This window comes from Cebus imitator, unplaced genomic scaffold (genome assembly GCF_001604975.1).
Source record: "Cebus imitator isolate Cc_AM_T3 unplaced genomic scaffold, Cebus_imitator-1.0 Scaffold111, whole genome shotgun sequence".
Classification (NCBI taxonomy): domain Eukaryota; kingdom Metazoa; phylum Chordata; class Mammalia; order Primates; family Cebidae; genus Cebus; species Cebus imitator.
In genome coordinates this window covers 413957-438864 of record NW_016107426.1, presented here as the reverse complement: position 1 = coordinate 438864, position 24908 = coordinate 413957, and the positions used below count along the sequence as shown (strand labels likewise).

The 24908-nt window shown below is 45.0% G+C and overlaps 1 protein-coding gene and 2 long non-coding RNA genes across 5 annotated transcripts in view; 1 reads left to right on the top strand and 2 right to left on the bottom strand.

The window, feature by feature from the left end:
• LOC108311061 overlaps positions 1-24908 on the bottom strand; it is a 130521-nt gene that overhangs the window by 73354 nt on the left and 32259 nt on the right. The window lies entirely within an intron of this gene.
• Positions 1-24908, top strand: part of KLHL6 (kelch like family member 6) — a 65045-nt gene that overhangs the window by 28369 nt on the left and 11768 nt on the right. Inside the window, exon 3 of the mRNA XM_017538298.2 lies at positions 17695-18144. Within this exon, the coding sequence (XP_017393787.1) occupies positions 17695-18144 (450 nt within the window). The remainder of the gene's footprint in view (positions 1-17694; positions 18145-24908) is intronic.
• Positions 22749-24902, bottom strand: LOC119472649. The gene is made up of 2 exons (XR_005201809.1): positions 24603-24902; positions 22749-23185 (listed from the first exon to the last, which is right to left on the bottom strand). It is a non-coding gene; the product is annotated as an uncharacterized LOC119472649 (long non-coding RNA).

The following is a 24908-nucleotide window of genomic DNA, read 5'->3' as shown; positions in this document are numbered from 1 at the left end:
CAAAGAAGGAAGAGTGGACAGAGGAAGGAAAATCACTGCGAACAAGCTCTGATGCATTCTGAGTGAGGGGTTGCTGCAATTTTAGTCAATTTCATGGGCTTAATTTCTGCCAGGACATCTTAAAGATACAGAGCAAGTATCTCTATAAACACCCACATACCGACACACTGTCTTTTCTCTGTCCTCACCTGCTTACACCCTCAGCCTCATTGACTGGCAGGAAAACCTTCCTTATTATGTGAAGAAGGGACTCACTCAGCACGTTCATGTCGGCAGCATCCTCTCGTCCCCTCCTTAGACTGCCACTACTCCAACAGTCTAACTTCAGGGAAATCCTTTTCATGTCAGAGGGTATGGGTTTTTTTTTTCCTCCTAAACTTTCTAGAAAAGGCAAATATCCCCACTCTTAACTGCCTCCCTGAAAAAGGCTCATAACTGGAGCGGAATCACCCCATTCACCATTGTTTAGTGAAGCCACAGCTGCCATTGATATTTTCATGCTAATCTTTACTGGGGCCCAGAGAGGGTTGCTAACTTGTTAAAAGAGAAGAAGTAGCACTGACAATAATGATAGTAATCGCACTTACTGCTTTACTTAAGGTTTTAACACCAAAGTAAATGCTCAGTGAATACAGATTTTATTCAACATTTATCCACATGCCTTGAGTAACAGAGCTGGGACTAGTAGCCAAGTCTCTAGATTTTCCCACTAGCTGAAAGCAAGTCTTATACAATAAGCTAAGGAAAAGGGCTTTGGTTTTCAAAATCCAGTTTTTAGTGTTTTTAATTGGAATAGCATTATAAACTTACTACAGAAAAATTAGAAACCCATACAAGTAAAAAGACGTAAAAATTACCTACAGTTCCTTCCTATCCATAGATAATACAGCAGCTCCCTTGGTGTATACACTTACGGGTTCTCTCCTGTGCACTGACACAGACAGAGGCAGCTGGGAGGGTGGTTAATGACACAGCTTTGGGCTCCGCCTGCTTAGATTTAAACCCCAGCTCCACCACTCATGGTGAACTTTGCAAAAGTTTCATAATTTCTTTGTGCTCCAGTTTCCTTTTTGGTAAACAAGGATTAAAATAGAGCCCATTACACAGAATTGTTGTAATAATTATGGAATGTTTAAACAATGCTTGGTATATGATAAATGCTATATAAATGTTTATAATATTGCCTATTACATATCCTTTAGGAAAAGTGTCCCATTAGATACACTGTTTTTTTGTTTTGTTGTTTCGTTTTGAGACAAAGTTTCTCTCTTGTGCCCAGCCTGGAGTGCAATGGTGCAATCTTAGCCCACAGCACCCCTCTGCCTCCCGGGTTCAAACAATTCTCCTGGTTCAGCCTCCCGAGTAGCTGGGATTCCAGGTGTGTGCCACCATGCCCGGCTAATTTTTGTATTTTTAGTAGAGATGGGGTTTCACCATGTTGGCCAAGCTGGTCTCGAACTCCTGACCTCAGGTGTTCCACCTGCCTTGACCTCCCAAAGTGCTGGAATTACAGGAGTGAGCCACCCACCCAGCCTGGATACACTGTTTTTAATCCATTTATTTTACCTACATTGTAATCACTTCTCATGCTAGATGCATTTCTGTAATGAAACATTTCCGTAATGACACATTTCCGTAATGACATAATAGCTTAATGGAATTAAATAATATAATAATTTAGTGAATCAGTTTCTGTGGCTGAAAGTTTAGGTTGTTTTCATTTACTTGACTATTTAAAACAATGTTTTCATAACATCTTTTTCCTTTTATTTTATATGGATGAGATAAATGTCCTAATAGAAATAAAATGAATTAAGGACATGAACAGGTACTTTACAGAGGAGGAAGAGCAAATGGTACATAAATATATTTTTAAGTGCCAAACGTCATTAGTAATCCAAAAGGCACATTGAGTCAACAATAAAATAACATTTGTGTATTATTTTGGCCAAAAGTGTGTACAATATAATGTGCAGTGTTTGCAAAGGTGAAGGAAAATAGAGACTTCCATTCATTGCTGGTAGAAGTATACATGGAAATCTCTCTCTGGAAGTCACCTTGGAAATAGATGCTAAAAACTTTTAAAATGTACATGCTAAATAAATAAGTACAAATATTCAAAGTAGTTCATATATATAGCTTTGTAGTGGGTTGGACTGTGTCCTCTAGAAAGGTACATCCACGTCCCAACCCTGATTGCGGTGAGTGTGACCTTATTTGGAAATAGGGGCTTTGCAGATGTAACTGAGTTAAGGACCTTGAGATGAGTGCCTATTGGATTTAGGGTGAGTCCTGAGTCCAGTGAGTGGTGTCCTTATAAAAGAAAGGAGGGGAGATTTGACACAGAGACACAGAAAGAAGGCCATAGTTGCCAAGCTTATGTTAATTCATTAATGACAGTCCTAGGAGACTAATACAAACTTAAAAAGTCAACTATAGCTAAAAGCTTTAAAACAATCTTTGTTCCCATGCCCTCTTCCAGTTCGCTCTTCTGGGGCAATGAATTTCACTTGTGTTCGGTATTTCTTTTATTTACTTCTGTAGTTCTGAATGACTTGTGTACACTGCTGTCTCTTGATGCCGCGATTTTAGATAACTGACTCCCCTTTGTCCTCCTCTCTCTGAACTGGCTGCCCTCCAGGCCCGCTGCCAGCTGTCTCCCTGGCTCTTTCCTTTGCTGTTATCCTGGCAGTTCCTTTTACCTATTTTGTATGTAAATTTTCTGTTCCTGGATCCCATGTGCAATGGACTGTATATCTGTGTTCCCCTAAAATTCACACTAGAATCCTAACTCTGAATGTGTTGGTACTAGGAGATGAGGCCTTTGGGAGGTAATTAGGTCAAGAGCATGGAGCCTTGGTTAATAGGATTATTGCCCCTATAAAAGAGGCCCGGGTGATCTCTGTAGTCTTCTTCTGCCATGTGAGAATACAGCAAAAAGTTGACAGCCTGCAGCCTGGAAGATGCCCCTCACCAGAACCTGACCGTTCTGGCACCCTGGACCTCCAGCTTCCAGAACTGTGAGAAATAGATTTCCATCATTTATTATCCTGTTAGTCAGTGGTAATCAGTCATAGCAGCCTAAACTAAGTCACCATGTCTTCTTTCTTGTACGTTCCTTAATTTTAGTAAATCACAACCTTTAACAGCTTACCATTAAAGAGTATGTGGGAGATGAATTTGTGGAGACTTTTATGTCTAAAAATGTCTTTTTTTCTACCTTTATACTTGATTGATAGTTTGAGTATAAAATTTAAGGTTGATTTGAGTATGAAATTTAAGCACTTTGGGAGGCTGAGGTGGGCAGATCATCTGAGGTCAGGAGTTTGATCAGCCTGGCCAACATGGTGAAACCCTGTCTCTACTAAAAATACAAAAATTAGCCGGACGTGGTGGCAGGCGCCTGTAATCCCAGCTATTCAGGAGGCTGAGACAGGAGAATCAGTTGAACCCTGGAGGCAGAGTCTGTAGCGAGCTGAGATCATGCCATTGCAGTCCATGCTGGGCAACAGGAGCAAAACTGTCTCATATAAATAAATAAATAAAATGTAAGGTTGAAAATCTTTTTCTTTGGGCATTTTGAAGGCATTGCTTCATGTTATCTGTTGCATATCTTATAAGAATGGGTTCCTATTGGATACTTGGTTTTTAACCTGTTTATTTCCACCTGTACTGTATTATAATCTTTTAAAATGTCCATTGATGCATTTCTGCAAGGCACTTACAATAGTCGTGGTCTTTCCCCATTCATGGTGTTCGACACCATAGGTTATTGCAATTTGGAGACTCATGTCTTTCAATTCTGGGAAATTTTCTTGTATTATCTCTGATTCCTTCATTTTACTCTTTATTATCTCTTCTGGAGCTATTATTAGTTAGGTGGTGAACCTTCTGGACTTATTTTTATTTTTTTGTGTCATCTGTCTCCTATTGACCTCTCTGGCTTTTCTGTTTTATTTTCTAGGTGATTTCCTCAACTTTGTCTTTAAACTTTTCTGTGAATTGTTCATTTCTGCCACCATAGCCTTACCTTCTAAGAGTCTGTTATTAGACTCCTACTCTTGCTTCTTATTTTATTCTCTTTGAGGATATTATATTTGAAGTTTCTGTCTGCTCTCACTCTTCCTTTTGCATTTATTTATTCTGTTTGTTTGCTTAGGTCGCCAACTTCCAACTCAGAGCATGGATCAGTTTCCTGAGGTTGCTGTAACAAATCAGCGCAAAGTGGGTGGCTTCAAACAACACAGGCTTATTCATTCAGAGTTCTTGAGACCAGACGCTCACAATCAAGGCATCATCAGGCCTGCACTCCTGCTAGAGGCTCTGGGGAAGAAGCTTTTCTTTGCCTTGTCCTGTTTCTGGTGTCTGCTCGCATTCCTTTGCTTGTGGCTGCACCACTCAGATTCCTGCATTTGTAGCCACATTCCCTCCTCCTTGTCTGCAGGTCTTCTCCTCCGTGTGATTTTATAAAGGCATGTGTGATGACATGCAGGGCCCATCCAGATCATCCTGGGTCAGCTCCTCCTCTCAAACTTCTTACCTTAATCACATCTTGCGCCATAGCAAGTAATATCTACTCTTTTGCCATCGAAGCTAATATTCAGAGATTCTCAGGACTATGACATGGACGTATCTTTTGCGGGGTCACCATTCAACCCATTACAGTAAGTTTCTTCAAATACCTTTTTGATTATTTGATCCTTGGCTGTGGAATTATGTTTAAGATGGAGTTTGATGCTTGGTGCACAGGGACTAGGGTGAGAGGCTAGAGAACTGGGGGATTTTAGCAGGGCTGTTGGGTAGCTTGCCAGTTTTTTTGTAGGGGAGGATTCCCAGAAGTCCGTGTTGATTGGATTTTTTCCCTAGGTTGTTCAGTTTCTCCAGATAAGGATCTTCAGTTTCTTGCGTGGGGATAATAAGGCAGCTGCATTGTATCCTGGACTGGGTGTGTGAGTGTGGGTGCGAATCTTTACCTAACCCCTTATCAGTATGATGTCACAGGTGTCTTCCTCCGTTTTTGGTGTCCCTGAGTCTAGAACCTTTTCTGCTGCCTTCTCCAAAGAATAATCCATCTTCTCCAAAGAGCTTGGGAGTGGGATTGTTGGACTGCTAGAGGTGGGAGGAGGACAGGAGGTTGAACTTCTTAAACCAACCCCCTGCCACCAGCCCCACCTGCCATTGCCTTCCTGCTTCCTTGAGACTTCACTATTCCCATGATTTTAGTCTGTGAGAGGCAAACCCCTTCCTCTTTAGGCACTTGATCCGACCTCCCTCCTCTCAGCAAAGTCACGTGCCAGCCTTCATCTTCTGTGGTCTGGGGTTACTGAGGTCTTTTGGTTTTATCGAGGGTGGTGTTTATGTTTCTGTTTTTCGTTCCCCTTTCAGTTTTGGGTGACATTTCAAAAGAGCTAGAAAAACTTTTTAAATAGTAAAGACTATAATCTTTTGTAATGTATGTTGCAGATATTTTCCTCCTAGTCACTTGACCCATCATTTTAAAATATAGCTTTATTAATGTACAAAAGTTGAAAACTAGTATTTAGTCATAGCTATTGATCATTTTCTGGAAGACTTTTGTCTTCAATGTGAATTTTAGCTTTCCCCATTGCTGAATCATATCCTTATTCACTTATAATTTCATTTTGTCTTGTTATGTTTACAACATTAATTTTTTTTTTGAGACAGTCTTACTGCAATGCCCAGGCTGGAGTGCAATGGCATGATCTTGGCTCACTGCAACCTCTGCCTCCCAGGTTCAAGGAATTCTCCTGCCCCAGCCTCCCAAGTGGCCGGGACTACAGGCACATGCCACCAAGCCCAGCTGATTTTTTATTTTCACTAGAGATGGGTTTTCACCAAATTGGCCAGGCTGTTCTCGAGCTCCTGACCTCAAGTGATCGGCCTACCTGGGCCCCCCAAAGTGCCTCAGCCTCCTAAAAGTGTTGGGATTACAGGCGTGAGCCACTGTGCCAATCCAACTTTAATATGCTCAGAATCTGTTAGCATCAAGTATTTTTATTGTTTTTCTCCACTCCCCTGACGCCCTGCCCCATTTTTCATTTATTTTCTCCCAAGTGATGAACTTCCACAGAGATGTTGGTTTTAATCAGAAAATTGGGAGAGGATAGACACAGCACAGAGGCAGGGCAAGCTTTATTTATTGTTAATTTCCCTATTCTGGTAGTCCCTCGCCTCAGAAAAAAACCAAATATCTTTACTTTCTAGGCAAAATTTAGTAAGTTTCTCTCTGAAGCAATTGTACTCAGTTTCCTTATGACTGTCAATTCTAGAGAAGCCAAGATCCTCCTGTTCCTTAACCAGACCATCTGGCTTCTGCATCGTAGATAAGCAAGCCAGCCCCAAACTACTGACCTGGACAATGACTGGAAGGACTTGGGCAAATTTCTCCATCTTAAAGGAGAATGATTACTTAATCAGGGCACTGCCATGTTTGTTTAAGAAATTTGCCATGTGTGTTACTTTCTTTTTTATTATTAAAAACTCATGAGGCAGGGCGCTGTGGCTCATACCTGTAATCCCTGAACTTTGGGAGGGTGAGGCAGGTGGGTCACCTGAGGTCAGGAGTTCCAGACCAGCCTGGCCAACATGATGAAACCCTGTCTCTACTAAACATACAAAAAATTAGACAAGTGTGGTGGTGTGCACCTGTGAGTGGACGTCCTGTTTGTTGATGATGAAGTTATTTCTTTCTGTTTCTTAGTTTTCCTCCTAACTGTCAGGCCCCTCTGCTGTAGGACTGCTGAGGTCTGTTCCAGACCCTGCTTGCCTGGGGCACACCTGCAGCAGCTGCAGAACAGTAAGGGTTCCTGCCAGTTTCTTCTTCTGCTATCTTTGTCCCAGAAGGATACCTGCCAGATGTCAGTCTGAGCTCTCCTTTATGAGGTGACTCTTTGGATATATGGGGGTTGGGGAGCTGCTTGAGGAGACAGTCTGTCCTTTATAGGAGCTCAAGTGCTGAGCTGTGAGCTCCCTTGTTTCATTCAGAGCTGCTGGGCAGGTACGTTTAAGTCTGCTGCAGCAGAACTCATAAGTCTTTTTTTTCCCAGGTGCTCTGTCCCGGAAAGGTAGGGCTTTATTTATGTTTCTGTCATGCTGCTGCCTTTTTTCAGGGCTGCACTGCCCAGTGAGGAGGCAGCCTAGTCACTGTCTGCCTGCAGAGGCTTTGCTGAGCTGCTGTGGGCTTTGCCCAGCTGCCGTGTGACTTCCCTGCAGTCCTGTTTATAGGGGTATAGTTAGAACCACCTTGGTAATGGTGGCCCACCTCCATAATGGTGGCCTCTCTCTATAATGATGGACGGCCTCTGCAATGGCGGGCTGCCTCTGTAATGGCAGGCTGCCTCAGCAATGGCGGACTACCTGGGTAGTGGTGGACTGCCTCGATAATGGCGGACACCCCTCCCCCACAGTGCTGGACAGCCCCGTGTTCAGCTGTGCTTGCTGTGAAACTCTCAATCCTACGCGTTTCAGATTGCTGCTCTTTGTGGGGGTGGGACCGGCAGTGCCTGATCATCTGGCTCTCTGCCTTAGACCCCTTTTATTTCAGTTGAACGGGTGACTCTGTCTTCCAGGCATTCCAGTCACCAGTTGAAATGGTGCCTGGATTGCGCTGGGGCTCGTGGCGCTTTTTCCGCCCGGAATCTCCTGGCCTGGCTCCCTGTTTCACTCCCCTTTTTTTCAGTTGAATGGGGGACTTTGTCTCCCAGACGTTCCAGTTGCCAGTTGAAAAGGCACCCGGATTTGTGTGAGATTTTGTGCGGAGACCCACTGCGCTAGCTGAAACAGCTGTGCTGGAGGCGCTTTTCTGCCGGAATCTCCTGGCCTGGCTCCCTATTTCAGTCCCCTTTTTTTCAGGTGAATGGGCGACTCTGTCTCCCAGGTGGTCCAGTCACCAGCTGAAACGGTGCCCGGACCCATGTGAGTTTTTTTTGTGCAGAGACCTGCCGTGCCGGCTGAAACAGCCGTGTTGGAGACCCATGGCGCTCCTCTGCCCAGGGACTCTCCTGTTCTGTGGGCAATCGGCGACCACTCACCCTCCGTGTTCTTGCTGGGAGCTGCAATCCTGAGCTGCTCCTACTCAGCCATCTTGGATCTACTGGTGGTGCGCACCTGTAATCCCAGCTACTCGGGAGGCTGAGGCAGGAGAATCGCTTGAACCCGGGAGGTGGAGGTTACAGTGAGGCACTGCAAGAGAAATTACTTGGTCTCCTTCCAGGGAACACTAAGAAACCCAGTCCTTGCCTCCAGGGTGGGAAAAGCTGGCTTTTGCATTATCATCCATTCTTCCACATCTCCTGTTTCAGTACAAACTTTCTGCCTAGACTCTTGAGAATTCTGGCTTTTGAGGCTGAAAGGGCTAGGTTCTTGCCACTAACTGGTATTTCTTTCAAAACTCTTTTCTAGTGTAAGTTCTGAAAGCCTATTTAGAGACTCAGAAGCCAAGAGTGATCTTTCGTCCACGCTCTCACCCTCTTCTGAGTAAGCCTGTGCTCAGTTGCTGCATATAGCTTATAAAGTACAGGAAGTGGGGTGCGGGATTTTAATCATAATGAAAACCCATATTGCTACCGGATTCTGACTTTAACTGCTCCTTAACAACCACAAATTACTAAGCATGTTCTAAGTGCAAGGTGATTTGTGAGAAGCTGTGAGGAGAAAATAAAGATTACAGATGTGGAGTACAGGTCACATTTATATAGCAACTCTGTCTCCTCCACATCCCATTTGATGTTGACGATGACTCTGTGGGTGAGCAGGCCAGGTAATACCCTCACAATCAGCCTGCAAGGTGGGTTTTAGGTTCTCAGCACTTCCAAAGGAGAAAATTGGCTGAGAGAGAGACGGGGTGGGGGTGGGGGTGGGGTGGAATTCAGCTCATCATGTGGTGGAGCTATGGGTGGGGTTCTGCAAGAAAACCCAGAACCTCCAACTCCATCTACCCACTGCCCTCCACTATCCCTGAAAGATTCCCAATGAGCCTCCAGCCCACTGGACAAACCAAGTAGAGCCCAAGGCAGAAAGGAGGGGACATTGAATTGGACGTCATAGAATGGGTGGCAGTAGGGTGGGGAGAAAAGTATTCCAGGCAGAGAGAACCTGGCAGTAGTCTTGTTTCAGCCTTCCGCACCCACGGCCGCCCGCATTCACGGGCTTGCTTCTCAGCACTTGGCTTCCACTTCCATGCCTGCCCCTGTGCCCTCCACACACATACCCCACACCCTGAGCATCAACCATGTCCCAGACACAATCATTCCATCTCGTCTTTACAATGGTGTTTCTCGCTGGTCTTTACCTTGTCGCTGGGCTGAATCACTGTGCCCCAGCCATGCCACCTGCCCCTTGAATATGTGGCCGATACGTGTGGCCCGTTGTGTTCTGCCAGGCTGCTGGGGCCACCACCATCGGTCGCCTCTGGAAACTTGGGATGTTTACTGCTTGAATCTTGACTACGCTGGCCACAGTGCGGGTCTTTTCCCTCTGATTCCACTTCTGAGGTCAGTCCACTTCCACAGTTGCCTCAGCCCCCACACCTGCCCTGCCTTACTGACAGGTCTTTTGCAGGTCTTATTCCTCCCTTTTCTTCCCACTCCATGAGGCTTCCAGGAACCAGAAGATTTCTCAGCCAAATCTAGAGCAAGGACTGAAAGGAGGGAGCAGAGGATGTCCCTCCTGGGGGTCGTGGGGCACGCTGCCACAGGATTGAGACTAGAGCGTCCACTGGGAGAGGGGAAGAGAGATAAGGAGGGAAGATTGGGATCAATGGCAATTCACAATTTCTTAGCATGAAGACCCCTTTTAAACACCGAGACAGACCTCACAGGAGAGGAGCTTTACTTTTAGTATCTATTGCCTGAGAAGAAAAGTGTTGACAAAAAATTTACAATTGGCCAGGTACAGTGGCTCACACCTATAATCCCAGCACTTTGGGAGGCCAAGGCAGGTGGATCCCTTGAGGCCAGGAGTTCAAGACCAGCCTAGCCAATATGGCAAAACCCTGTTTCTACTAAAAATATTACAGAAAAATTAGCTGGGCACGGTGGTGCGAGTCTGTAGGCCCAGCTACTTGGGAGGCTGAGGCACGAGAATTGCTTAACCCAGGAGGTGGAGGTTGCAGTGAGCCAAGATCACAGCGTGCACTCCAGCCTGAGTGACAGAGCAAGATTCTGTCTCAAAAAAAAAAAAAAAATTACAATGAATTCAGAAACACTTTGAAATAAATTTAAATTTTATTCATCTCATCAATTTGCCCTTCAAACATGCTGATCTGTCAGAGCTGAAGGTAAGAATATCAATGTCCTTATAGAACCTTTGCAGTAACTCCAAGGCCACTTGGACGCCATGATCCATGGAATCGCTGATGTAAACTAAAATAGGATTTCAGTGATTCTGAAGTAGATTTGAAGGTGCCTTGCGGGAGACGTGGAGTCACATGGGTGAAGTCCCCTAGGACCTCAGATTTTGGAGAACATCAAGGAGAAGCAGACGAGGGCAGTGGAGGTGGGAAGCAGGCAGTGCGTTCTCTTGGAGGCAGATGCTTCTCAAGTGTTTTCTTTGGTTGTATTTTTAGCCTCCCTGTTTGAGAGTCAGGTGCCTGGCTGCAACCTTTTGCTCACATGTCCCCCCAAACAGGAATTTGGCTGTCTTTCGCCATTATCTGTCATCTCAGCTCTAACTAACAAGTTCGTTTGTCATCGGGACAGGCCGAGACAGAAAACTTAGTTTTGAACAAACTTGAATATGAAAAAGCAAAAGCATAGTCTGTAATCCCAGCACTATAGGAGGCCGAGGCAGGCAGACCACGAGGTCAGAGATTGAGACCATTCTGGCCAACATGGTGAAATCTCGTCTCTACTAAAAATATAAAAATTAGCTGGGCGTGGTGGCACACGTCTGTGATCCCAGCTACTTGGGAGGCTGAGGCAGGAAAATCGCTTGAACCAGGGAGTCGGAGGTTGCAGTGAGCCAAGATTGCACCACTGCACTCCAGCCTGGCGACACGGTGACACTCCATCTTAAAGGAAAAGAAATCACTTCTGGTTCCCACAATTGCCATGCACATCAACAATTTCCCAGCCATTGGTTGGGATCATGTGATGTTGCCCGACACCCCTCACACTCAAAAGTGTTTATTAAAATATATTTTGGGAGAATTTTGGCAACTTGGAGATCCCCCACCTACCCTTGTCCTCATAAAGCCTCTTCAGACCCCCTGGCATTTTGTTAGCTCAACAATGCAGCAAGTTACAAAGGCGGTGGGATGCTGACTGGAGCATCGCCCGTACCACCTCCTACCAGGGTGAATGTGCACGGCTCTTTACATTCTTTATTCGTGCTTCTCTACAGATGCCAATTCTAACACCTCCCCTTTTTTACCTGTTAAATAAAATAGACTTGTTAAAAATAAAATTAGTTAGGTGAAATCATGAATGGGAACGTGTCTAGCACAGATGTTGGTACCTGGGTAGGTGATACACAGGTCCTTCCTCTGTCTCTTCTTTTGCCAGGCTCTGTGCTAGATGCTGCTAGAAATAAATACACAAATATGACCTAGAAGCTGCTTTGAGATGCTTGTCTCAGCTGACCATAGTACAAGACAGAAAAGCTCTGGGTGCTCCAAGATGGGGCAAATGAGGTCCCCATGGAGCACAGAGGAGAGGGATTCCATGTTAGAATCACTAGGAGAAGCCATCAAGGAAGAGATAGCTTTTAGGAATTAACTTCACGAATAGGTAGGATTTCTCTACAATTCTTCCTTTTCCTTTTTATTGTATTTTAATTTTTTAGAGACAGAGTCTTGCTCCAACACCCAGGCTAGAGTACAGTGGTATGATCATAGCTCACTGCAACCTTGAACTCCCAGGCTCAAGCGATCCCCCCTCCTCGGCTTCCCATGTAGCCGGGGCTACAGGCATGCATTGCATGCCAGGCTAATTTTTATGTTTTTGTGAAGATAAGGCCTTACTGTGTTGCTCAGGCTGGTCTTAAATCCTGGGCTCAGTCAGTTCTCCTACCTTGGCCTCCCAAAGTGCTGGGATTCCAGGGCTAAGCCATTGTGCTCAGCCCTTAAGCAATTACTGACCCAGCAGTTTATGCAGAGGTGGGGTTCCAACTGCAGACTCATCAGGACCCTGGCTCCCTTCCTCTCTGGCTCTCCCCTCTTGTGTTGGTTTTTGTCCTCAGGTGGATGGATACCAGGGAATAACTCACCAGCCCCTGCCAACTAAATTCCCAAAAAAATGCCACATGTGCAGATGTTCACATATTATTGTAGGGGTTGACAGACTCTCTGGATCCATCCATTGATCCCAGATGTAATAACTCTGAATCAAGAAAATAGCCCTGCCTGGGCGCAGTGGCTCATACCTGTAATCCCAGCACTTTGGGAGGCCAAGGCAGGTGGATCACTTGAGATCAGGAGTTCGAGACCATCCTGGCCAACATGATGATATCCCGTCTCTACTAAAAATACAAAAAAAAAAAAAAAATTGCTGGGTATGGTAGCGGGTGCCTGTAATCCCAGCTACTCGGGAGGCTGAGGCAGGAGAATCACTTGAACCTGGGAGGCAGAGGTTGCAACGAGCTGAGATCGTGCCACTGCACTCCAGCCTGGGCAAGAAGAGAGAGAGTCCGTCTCAAAACAACAACAACAACAACAACAACAAAATTTTAAAAAATAAAGAGAGAAACAGCTCTATGTGAATAGAGTCACGGCTGTAAGATTCACGTTCTCTTTCTTGAGGTAAACTTGCATGCGGATTTCTCTGTTGAAAATGAGGTGGGCGACCCTGAGTCTTTCCTTTAAAAGTTGGGTTCTGGAGTCGGACTTGTCTGGGTGAGGGGTACAGGATTATAACAGATGGTGATGATGGGGAAAGGCAGCCAGGCGGAGGGACGGCAGGAGTACCGGAATGCACTCCTTGGAGAAGGCCAGGAGACGGGTGTGAACGTAGCTGGGGTTCTGTCCGGGAGAGTCCCGGTGAGGACTGACAGCCAGACTGTGGGAGATGGAGGGTGGCAGTGGGACTGCCCCTGGTTTCAGGTGGTGGCGTCCCTGCCTGGGTGCGGAGCCTTTGTCTCCGCTGTTGTCGCACTCTGTGTTGTATCACTTGGTTAGCGTCTGCTGCCTCCACTCGTCTGCCGGCTTCAGTGAGCACAGGCACTTTGGCTCTGCTCACCTCTGTACTCCCAGCACTGGTTGGAAGCTGCCTACATAATATTAATAGATGCTTGCAGCCATAAAATGAATGAGTTCATGTCCTTTGCAGGGACATGGTGAAGCTGGAAACCATCATTCTCAGCAAACTAACCCAGGAACAGAAAACCAAACACCGCATGTTCTCACTCATAAGTGGGAGTTGAGCCATGAGAACTCATGGACACAGGGAGGGGAACATCACACACCGGGGCCTGTCCAGGGGTGGGGGCAAGGGGAGGGAGAGCATTAGGACAAATGCCTAATGCCTGCGGGACTTAAAATCTAAATGGTGGGTTGATAGGTGCAGCAGACCACCATGGCACATGTATACCTAGGTAACAAACCTGCACGCTCTGCCTGCACGTGTATTCCAGAACATGAAGTAAAATAAAAAAAATACACATGCTTGATCCACATTTGGTCCATACACAGGTGGCTGGAGGGGTGAGTTGACAGGTGGAGGGAAGAGACGAATTTGTGTCAGTGCTTCTGACAAACGCGCGCTTCAGTACTTGGTTGGATTCTCCTCGGTGGTTTCCTTCTTTGCTCATCAATAGCCATCAAGCAGGACTAGGAACTGGCTGGTCCTTTCTGTGTCGGGGCAGATCAGGTCATCTGAGCTGCCCAGTGACTTGTGCAAATGACATTTGGCATCTGGCAAACCTTTGCCCGCCACATACATTATTTGGCCTGAAGCAGCTTGAAAAATAATATAAAAAACATGCGTTTTTGGAATCAGAGATGACTGGTTCAAACTTTAGTTCTATCTTTGATTAACTGTAAGCCTCTGAGGAGATTAGTTCTGTGGCTCTGGCTTCCTCAGGGATGATAAGAAGTTCCTCTTTCACGGTGTTGCGGTGAGAATCGAGTAACTCTTAGAGTGTCGAGCTGGCCTACAGTTAGTGTTCTCTTCGTTTTCACCTTTCATTTTTTTCATTGTGTCCTTTAAAATCACAATAAAGTGTTTATTTTACATATTTTTCCCTGAGTTTACAATGTTCATGCTCAGTATAGTAAACTTGGTCATACAATAAACTCAAACAATTAAAAACTTTATAACTGCTAGCATTTTGTATGTTACCTTCTGGTATTCTCTCTATAAATGAGAAAATTGGATGGGAATTACAGGTGTGAGCCACTGTGCCTGGCCTCTGTGACTTTATTCTATTATTTATAAAAATAGGATCATAATGTGCATATGATTTGTGAAGTGCTTTTCTCATTTTATCCACAAATATTTCAGTTATGTGTCTAAAAGATAAGGATTCTTCTTAAACACAAACGTAAAACCATTATTGCACCTAAAATGAGTAATAATCATTTCATCACCAACAGAGGCAATCACTGTTATCAGGTCTTGTGCGGGCTCCCAGAGATAGTCGAAGTACCTGGAAATATCTATGTAGTTTTTCCCTCATGCAAACGCTGGCATGATGGTCGTAGTATTTCGCACTGGGGGCTACCATTGAAGTGAGTTTCCTTTCAGCTCGCATAGATGTCTCTGTGAACAGGGCCAGAGAGGGCTCTGGCGTCCGGTTCAGAGGGCTCAAGGGGCTTGGTCTTGGTTGCATGTTTTTACTCTTTGAACTGAAAAATCTGCTAACGACCAAGCAGGTGTTAGCAGCCTCAGTCTCAACCGTTTCCATGGTTGCTCATGCGAAGAACAGAGCTGCCAGCGGTGGAGGCCAGCAGACACGGGCCCTGAGGCAGAATTCAGTCCTTCTCCAACTTTGCGTCGACCCTCAAAGAAATGCTTTTATTATTTACCTACTTATTTTTGAGATGGAGTTTTGCTCTTGTCACCCAGGCTGGAGTGGACTGGCGCAATCTTGGCTCACCGCAACTTCCACCTCCCAGATTCAAGCAATTTTCCTGCCTCAGCCTCCCAAGTAGCTGAGATTTCAGGCACCTGCCACCACACCCAGCTAATTTTTTGTATTTTTCATAGAGACAGGTTTCTCCATGTTGGTCAGGCTGGTCTCGAACTTCTGACCTCAGGTGATCTGCCTGCCTTGGCCTCCCAAAGAGTTGGGATTACAGGCATGAGCCACTGCACCCAGCCCAAGAAATGCTTTTTAAACTGTCAATTCTATGTGGTCTGACACAGAAAATATTTTGCAATAGAGATTGATCCAGAAAGTCAGGGATGTGTTTGCTGGCATGCTCTGGAGTAAAGTCCAGAGCCTGGGTCACCTTGGTCCGCTCTTAGAACCAGTCCTGCCCACCCTCAACCTTCAGGCTCCATAGCCCCACTCCCCCAGCTCCTGCCATCCCTCCGCAGTCAGGTCTGTGCCATCCCTACTCTCACCAGAACCTGCCTTCAGAAGGCCTCCCCCACCAGGCTAAGGTCGTGCCGCCTTAGCCTCCCTTTTCCTGTCCTCCCATTAATCGATCAATCCATGTACATCACGAACGTGACCCTATAAGGAGTCCAGTCGGCAGGGAAGGGAGCTAGGAGGCTGAACTTGTTCAAAGCTAAGCTCCAGGGAAGAGCAAAGAAGAATGAACCAATGCGTTGGAGACACCTCATCTGTAAAATGGATATTAAAAAATACAATGCATATAACAGCGCTCTGTCATCTGTAAAGTGCTGTACAAGCATAAGGGACTTGAATTTTTTTTTTTTTTTTGAGATGGATTCTTGCTCTGTCACCAGGCTGGAGTGCAGTGACACAGTCTTGGCTCACTGCAACCTCCACCTCCTGGGTTCAAGTGATTCTTCCTCCTCAGCCTCCCGAGTAGCTGGGACCACAGGTGCATGCCACCATGCCCGGCTAATTTTTTTGTATTTTTAGTAGAGACGGGGTTTCACTGTGTTGGCCAGCATGGTCTCGATCTCTTGTCCTCGTGATCCGCCCACCTGGGCCTTCCAAAGTGCTGGGTTTACAGGCGTGAGCCACCGTGCCCGGCCGGGACTTGAATTTTTATGAGAATGCTGATAACTTAAAAATAGGATCTGACATCCAATCAATGATTTTATAAATTAATTTTTAATGACAAAAGTGGTACTCATTCATCTTAGAATATATAAATAAAATATATAAATACACGAAACTAGAAAAATTCTCATAGTCTTATTACCTTTTGTTATCTGTACCTTCTGTTATCTGTATAGTATATTCCCTGTCTATCCCATGATACCTGTTTCTCTGGGAGAACTGTGGTTCCCTTGATGACAAATTTTGCCATGTGACTTACTCTGGATGGTTTTGCATAAATGAATGTAGCATGCGCCCCATCTGAGCAGAAGTTTTAAAAACCTTTGTGTGGTTCTGCCATCTTTTTTCCCCTTCTGTCATGAGATCAGCATACCTCAGGTAAGGGCCTTTCCACATTCCTGAGCCCTGGAATGAGGAGCCCTGGGAAGAACATATGTGGTGTTTTCCAGTCTGGATTTTGCTGATCGTGTTCCCATGGCGTCATTTAGCAGGTTCCTCTTTCCTTTGTATTTCCCATAAATTGCTGATTAAATGTAGAGTCTTAATCAGATCCAACGAACAGATTTAAAAACTCAATACATTATAAACATTTTCCATTTCATTTAATATTCTCCTGCCACGTTTTTTAAGTGTCTTTGGCACTGTCGACTGTGTGAATGTATTACATGTGAGAGAGAAGCATTTATTGTCATAAGCCCCTGAGACGTGGGGGTTGTTTGCTACTGCAGAATAATTTGCCTTAAGATACCCGATAACCTATATCCTTTAGTCCTTTTTCTGTGACTTTATTCTGTATATGCTTTCTTTATAAAAATAGAATCCTCATGTACATACGATTTGCAAAGTGTTTTTCTCATCTTATCTGCAAATATTTCTGTTATATCTCTAAAAAATAAGGATTCTTCTTAAACATAAACATGAAACCATTATTGCACCTAAAATGAATAATTTTTGCATTATCACCAAATAGTCATTGTATACATTTCTCCAACTTTAAAATATATATATATATATATATATATATATATATATATATATATATATAGTTTAAATCAGGAATCCAAATAAAATCTGTACTTTGCAATTGGTTGATGTGTCTTAAATCTCTTTTTATTTTTAGGTTCTCCTTCTCCTCTCTCTTTTTTCCCCTTGTAATGTTTTTGTTGAAGAAACTGAACAAGTTGTTCTGTCGAGTTTTCCAGTCTGGATTTTGCTGATTGTGTTCCCATGGTATCATTTAGCAGGTTCCTCTTTCCCCTTATTTCCCATAAATTGCTGATTAAATGTAGAGGCTTAATCAGATCCAATGAATGGATTTTAAAACTCAATACATTATAAACATTTTCCATTTTGTTTAATATGTGTTTACAACATGTGTTTAAGTATCTATAGAGCTGTCAACTGTATGAATGTATTACATGTATTTCAGTACTGTTGGACAAATGTTGTTTCCGGTTTTTGGCTACTACACACAACTCACTGATAAACCTCTTGTGAACTCATCATTTTCTGGCCTCCTTTCCACCCTTTCTGTTCCATCAGTTCCTGCGGATGGTGGATGCCTGTGCCAGCTTCCTCACTGAAGCCTTGAACCCAGAAAACTGTGTTGGAATACTGAGGCTGGCTGATACACACTCGTTGGACACTCTAAAGCAGCAGGTTCAGAGTTACATTGTTCAAAACTTTGTGCAGATTCTGAACTCTGAGGAGTTCCTTGACCTACCCGTGGACACTCTGCACCACATCTTGAAAAGTGACGACCTTTACGTGACTGAGGAGGCTCAGGTGTTTGAGACTGTGATGAGCTGGGTCCGGCACAAGCCATCAGAACGACTCTGCTTACTCCCCTACGTCCTTGAGAATGTGCGCTTACCGCTTCTGGACCCCTGGTACTTTGTGGAGATGGTAGAAGCAGATCCTCTCATCAGGCAGTGTCCAGAGGTCTTCCCGCTGCTCCAGGAAGCCAGGATGTACCACCTTTCTGGCAATGAGGTGAGTCAAAGATAATGGATGCTATATTTAACCAGTGAAGTAAGGAGTTAGCTAGGGACTCATAGAGATGCAAGTGAAGCGGATTCAAAAATCCTTAGGGCATTAAGGAGAAAACACTGCCCTGCTCATTGCTGAGTCAGGCAGTTCCAGAATCCCTGATTCCCGATCTGTGAGGCCGATCCCATGTGTTCAGACAGTTACTGAGAGGATTAGGTGACATGTAGAAATCACTCATCCGCATGCCTGGCCCATGCTTCCTCTTCCCAGCTGTGGAAGGGTGGGAGGTTGGGGCCACACTGCACACACAAATAAGAACATGCCCTGGGCCAGGCGCGGTGGCTCACGCCTGTAATCCCAGCACTTTGGGAGGCCCAGGCAGGTGGATCACAAGGTGAAGAGATTGAGACCATCCTGGCCAACATGGTGAAACCCCATCTCTACTCAAAATACAAAAATTAGCTGGCCATGAAGGTGCGTGCCTATAGTCCCAGCTACAGCTACTTGGGAGGCTGAGGCAGGAGAATCGCTTGAACCCGGGAGGAGGTTGCAGTGAGCCAAGATCGCATCACTGCATTCCAGCTTGGTGACAGAGTGAGACTCCATCTCCAAACAAACAAAACAAAACAAAACAAAAACAAGAACGTACCCTGTCTATTCACTATTCCATGGGGGTGCTGCTCGCCCTCGCCCACTCTGATGAAACCTTGCATCTCTTGGATTTGGACTTTCATCATCTAAATTTCCAGAAATTTCTCAAAACTCATCTCCCTGCCCCAAGTCTGGCCTCCCTCCAGTTTATTCACCAGCTGGAAGATCTGAAACCCAAGTCTGATCCTCCTGCTCCTGGGCTTGCCTCCTTCACTGGCTCCCCATCACCTTCAGGATAAAGCCCATACTTCCTGCCGGTGTTCCCAGAGCCTGGTCTTGCATCATTAACCTCCCGCCTGCTTCTTCAGCATCCTCTCCAGCCTTCCGCTTCTGCTGCAGTCCTGATGCACTGCTTGGGGTTCCCCAAAGTAGATGTGCTTTTTCTGCCTCCAGGTCAATACGAGTCAATACGAGTGTTGTTCAAATGCTTTCTCCTCTTCTTCATCCAGCTGACTTCTACTACTTCAAAACCCAGTCTACGCATCACTTTCTCCAGGGACTTTTCCATTTATTTATTTATTTAAGATGAGGTCTTGCTCTGTTGCCCAGGCTGGAATATAGTGGTATAATCATAGCTCACTGCAGCCTCGACCTCCCAGGGTTAAGTGATCCTCCCACCTCAGCCATCCAAGTAGCTGGGACTATAGGCATACGCTACCACACCCGGCTAATTTCTAAATTTTTTGTGCAGACAAGGTCTCACTATGTTGCCCAGGCAGGTCTTGAACTCCTGAGCTTAAGTGATCTTCTTACCTCAGCTCCCAAAGTGCTAGGGTTACAGGTGTAAGCCCCACACCCAGCCACTCTCCATGTTTTCACAGCACTTGGTGCATTGCTCTGTCAAGCACCAATTGCTGCACAATAACCATTTGAATTATCATCTGTAAGTATCTCTAGACTGGGAGCTTGTTATAGCAGGAAATGTGTCTTACTATACTTTTCATCTCCAGATCTTAGGAGAGAGTTCTAATACTGCTATATAGTGAATCAGTAATTAGTAAATGCTTGTTGAATGATTAAATGGGTACTATGAATGGTGAATAAACATATCATTTGGATCTACCTGGTTCTCCTTAACAATTCTTGAAGATTTTTATTCAGAACTTCATAAAGACAAGAACAAATTTAGTGGAGAGGAAGTGATGATATAGGAACAGCTTGTTAACAGTGTGTACACATGAACACTCATGCCTCACTATGCAGTGGTTCTGGGATTAGCTACCGAGCCTTCTTCATTAGGCCATTGGTAGAAGCCTTAGCCAAATGTGGCCCAGGGATTGTCTGAGTTTCTTTTGGAGTTTCTCCCTTTTTCTGTTGTGTTCTTTTCTAATTTTTTTGGTTGTCTTTAGAGGCACTGTTCATTCATTCACTCTGCAAACATACCCTTAAATGTGTAGTAGAATTTACCAGAGTGGTGCTTTCTTTGTGGAAAGTTTTTAAACTATAATGTATATCTCTTTAACAGATATAGGACTATTTAGGATCTCTGTTTCTTCTAGCATGAACTTTGATAGTTTGTGTCTCAAAGAACTTTTTCATTTCATGTAAGTTGCTGAATTTATTGGCATAAAGTTGTCCATAGCATTTCTTTATTATCCTGTTAATACCTGCAGAATCTATAGTATTGTCACCTCTCTTATTCCAAATATTGGTAATTTGTGTCCGCCCTGCTTTTTTTTTTCCTGATCAATCTGGTTAGAAGTTTATCAGTTTTACTGATTTTTCTCAAACAACTAATGTCTGGTTTCATTTGATTTTCTCTATTGTTTTTCTGTTTTCTATTTCACTTATTTCTGCTCTGATCATTATTTTCTTTCTTTCTGCTTAGTTTGGTTTAATGTGCACTTCTTTCTCTAGTTTCTTATGGTGGAAGTGGAGGCCACTGATTTGAGACTTTCTTTCTAATATTGGCTTTCATGCTATAAATTTCCCCCTAAAAACTACTTAAACAGCATCCCATGTATTTAAGGATGCTATGCCTTCATTTTTTGCAAATAAATTCTGAACACCAACTCTATGCCAGATATGGCACCAGGTACTGCAAAACCAGTCTGTGTGTCAGAGAAGATGGGACATTTAACAAATGAAGAATTATGAGTGGATTGATAGGGAAAGCCTAGGAAACCACATAGGCCCAATTCCATGCTGGCTGTCTAGCAGATAGCCTGCATATAATTGCAGACAGGTCTTAGTCTCTGCAATGGCCCTCAGTTTGGCATTTATTCAGAGTCTCCTGTGGAATACTACACAACCATAAAAAAGAATGCTATCATGTATTCTTTGCAGCAACATGGATAGAGCTGGAGGCCATTCTCCTAGGTGAACTGACACAGGAACAGAAAACCAAATGCTGCATGTTTTCAATTCTAAGTGAGAGCTAAACATTGAGTACACATGAACACAAAGAAGGGAACAAAAGATACCAGGGCCCACTTGAGGGTAGAGGATGAGAGGAGGGTGAGGATTGAAAAACTACCTGTCAGATACTATGCTTATTGGATACGGATGATGAAATAATCTGTACACTAAACCCCCATGACACGCAATTTACCTATATAACAAACCTGCACATGCTCCTGAACTAAAACAAAAGTTAAAATAAATAAATAGCACTTTAAAAACAACTTAAAAATAAACAGTGCCTTGCTCAAGTATACTTCCAATATTTGTGCTATTTTTATTTCTACTTCCTATTTTCTGAGTCTTTGAAATGCAGATGATAAAGGCTTTTCTCTGGCATAAAAGGTCCCTACCCTGTCATCTGCAAAATTGCTACAATGAAATATTTTCATTGCCTTTTGTATTTCCAAGGTGCTGGGGGCAGAGTCAGGCATTATACACTTTAGATTTAGGAGGAGACAGAATTCTGACATCTGGAGGATTCTTCGGCGGTGGAACCTGGGCTTTGAGTCAGGCAGAGATCTGGGTGTTTATCTTGATGGCACCATTTATTTACAGTATAACCTCAGGCAATTGCTTAGCTACTCTAAGGCTCAGCTCTGATCTGTAACATGGGATAATAATACCTGCCAACTGACAGAACTGTTCTGAGAACTAGCTAATGAATGGATGCTCAGTACAGTGTCTGGTGCACGCTGAGTGTCCCACAAATGGAAGCTGTTGTCATTGCCATTGGATCCTTTGTCGTTGCCTCATCTCTCACAATCATTTTTCTTCTCTGGGGCTAAAATCGGTCTTTTCACTGTGTCCCAGGATTTTGTGGCCTGATTTTCCCAAATCCTTCTCGAGGTGCTGTCTCATCCTCATTTTATAGTTAGGGCAACTGAACCAACCAGCCAACGACCAAGGCCCTCCCAACTGGGGTCTCATTGCCAGTTGAGATCCTGGGAACCCAGTCTGCTCACTGCTGGCACGGCCTTGGGCTGACTCCTGTGGCAGCAGAGTGAGCCTGAAGGCTGCTCTGTGAACACCCTTCTCCCCACCCTTCATTCACCAAACTCTAACCCTCTTATCCTATCATCACCTTTCTTTTTTAACCTTGCCTGTCCTCTACACGGGCGGTAATGACAGGAAATTTTAGAACACCAAAAGCAAATGTCAGTCTCCATTTGATTTGGGAGTGGTAGCTGGAACCTTCACTGAAGAGGTCTTTGGGGACAGAGGAAAGTTGCCTCTTCACTTAATTGCCTCCTACGTTTTCAGACATGAACTTGGTCTATAGCAAAGGTGACTCTGATGTATGTGATATGGGAAAGGGGGCAGAGGCTCCAGCCCAATGACATCTTTGCTGAAACAATATGATCACTCTGTCCCCTGTACAGCGTCTGCCGAGAGTGCGCAGGCACTAAGGTACAATTATCTGCTCTGTTTTGAACAATCTGAAAGTAAACTGGTTATGCCTGATCGTTGCATGCAATTCACTGGAAAACACTTCTGTGTCTGCAACAACCTGGCACGTCTCAGACTTCAGATTGACATTTGTCATGACTTTGGAGTTAATATTTTGCCAAATGTAGCTGAATTTACAACGTGGTAATGGTGCCACCACTTGGCAGCTCTACGGTGCAGAGTTCTAAGGCAGGTTCCATTACCCCAGCCAAGCCCATCAGCTAGATGATTGTTAGTTATCAATTGCTCCATAACAAATTACCCCCAAACTGAAAAGTTTAAAATAACAAACACTTACTATCTAACAGGCTCTGAGTGTCAGGAATCTAGGAGTGGTTTAGCCGGGTGCTTCTGGCTCAGGGTCTCTTAGGAAGTTACAGTAAAACTGTTGGCTGGGACTGCAGTAATCTCAAAGTTCCAGTGGGATTCAAGCTCACTCACTGGACTGTTGGCAGGCATCAGATCCTTGCTGGCTGCTGGTTGGGAGCCTCAGTTTCTTGCCACATGGGCATCTTAACAGCTGGCGTCCCCCAGAACAAATGATCTAAGAAAGATGGCAAGAGTAATCTGGATGCAAGCTGGAAATGCCTGTTACAGCCTCACCACTTCTGCTGTGATCTGTTGATCATAGAGACCGATTCTAGAACAGTGTGGAGGGAACTACACAAGATGCGAATACCAGGAAGCAGGGCCACTGCGGGCCATTGTGGGTGCTCACTACCACAGTAGTTTAGACTGAGTTACCTCGCTCGCCCATTCATTCACTCCTCCATTCACTTTTTGTTTTGTTTTTTGAGATGGAGTTTCGCTCCTGTTGCCTAGGCTGGAGTGCAATGGTGCGACCTTAGCTCACCACAGCCTCTGCCTCCCGGGTTCAAGAGATCTTCTGCTTCAGCCTCCTGAGTAGGTGGGATTACAGGTGCCCATAACACCCAGCTAATTTAAAAAAATTTTGTAAGTTTTTAGTAGAGACGGGGTTTCACCATGGTGGCCAGGCTGGTCTTGAACTCCTGACCTCAGTGATCCACCCACCTCGACCTCCCAAAGTGCTGGGATTACAGGCTTGAGCCACTGTGCCCAGCTCATTCACTCGTTTAGTCAATGTTTATAGACGTCCATAAGCTCTGGGTACTGTTCTTGGTGCTGAGGATCCACTGGAGAAAAAGGGCCATTCCTGCCATCAGGGTCTTACAATAAATTACAATGAAGCATGAACAGTGCCATTGTGGGGAAATTCAGGGTTATGGGAATGTGTGCAAAGTTAGGAATGCTTCCTGGAGAAAGGGACAAAGTGTTACATGGTAAATTACTCACCATGCCTTAAAGGGTAAGTGGGTTGGGGTGGTAGCATGGGGAATTGAGAATAGAATATTATGGGGAGATCCAGGCAGCAGTCAGGAACCCAGGGATTTCAGTCAGTAGGAAGAGAGCCTTTCATTGGTCAGGACCAAGGAACAAGGTGCCAGCCCTGGGGGTCATGGCTAGTCCAGTTCTCCTAGTGGCCTCTCAATCACTCAACAGGTTACTGGGGCAGGAGAGCAGGCATTGCAAATAAGATGGGGGAACCTTCAAAGTGAAGGCCGAGGCCTGGTTCCCAGAATGGAAGAAAGTGTCACAAGGGAATCCATTCTGGGTGGCCCGTGCTGTTTTCAAAGCATTGCCTGCAACACCTAAATGCCCTCTAAAGGAGGACCAGATTGGTGCTGGAGGCTGTGCCTCAGCTGTGGGGCATGGGGTTTAGGGACAGGAACCAGGGCTGACAGCTGGAGAGAAAGTTGCAGAGCAGCAAAGCTTGGCTTTGGTGCTATTGCCCAGACCTTGTCCTGCCAGCTTGGTGCTCTCATGGTGCCTCCAGGCTCCCTGGCCCACCCCTCCACCCTTCCCCCAGTACCATTCTGCTGTCCACACCCTCGCCCAGTCCATTGCCTAGGCTTTGTCCCCCAGCCACACCCATCCCTGACCTGTAAGGAATAGCCGCCACAGATGTTATGGCCATGGTCCAGCCTCAAGAACTGAGGATGCAGAATTCACCGTACCAGGCTCCGAGGCACAGAAAGCCAACCAACCGAACAAAGACTGTTACAGAGAAGTCGAGGCCGGGAGTCGGCTGGTCTGATTATTTGTGGCTCCAGGTTGCATTCACTACTTGAGGGCTCAGTGTTTGCTACTGTAACCCATTTGTCACCACCTGTGGGCAAAATCGAAGTTCTGTAGTCTGTATTAGACCAGCCTAATTTTGTAGGGAAATGGGTGACTTTGGCCATCTG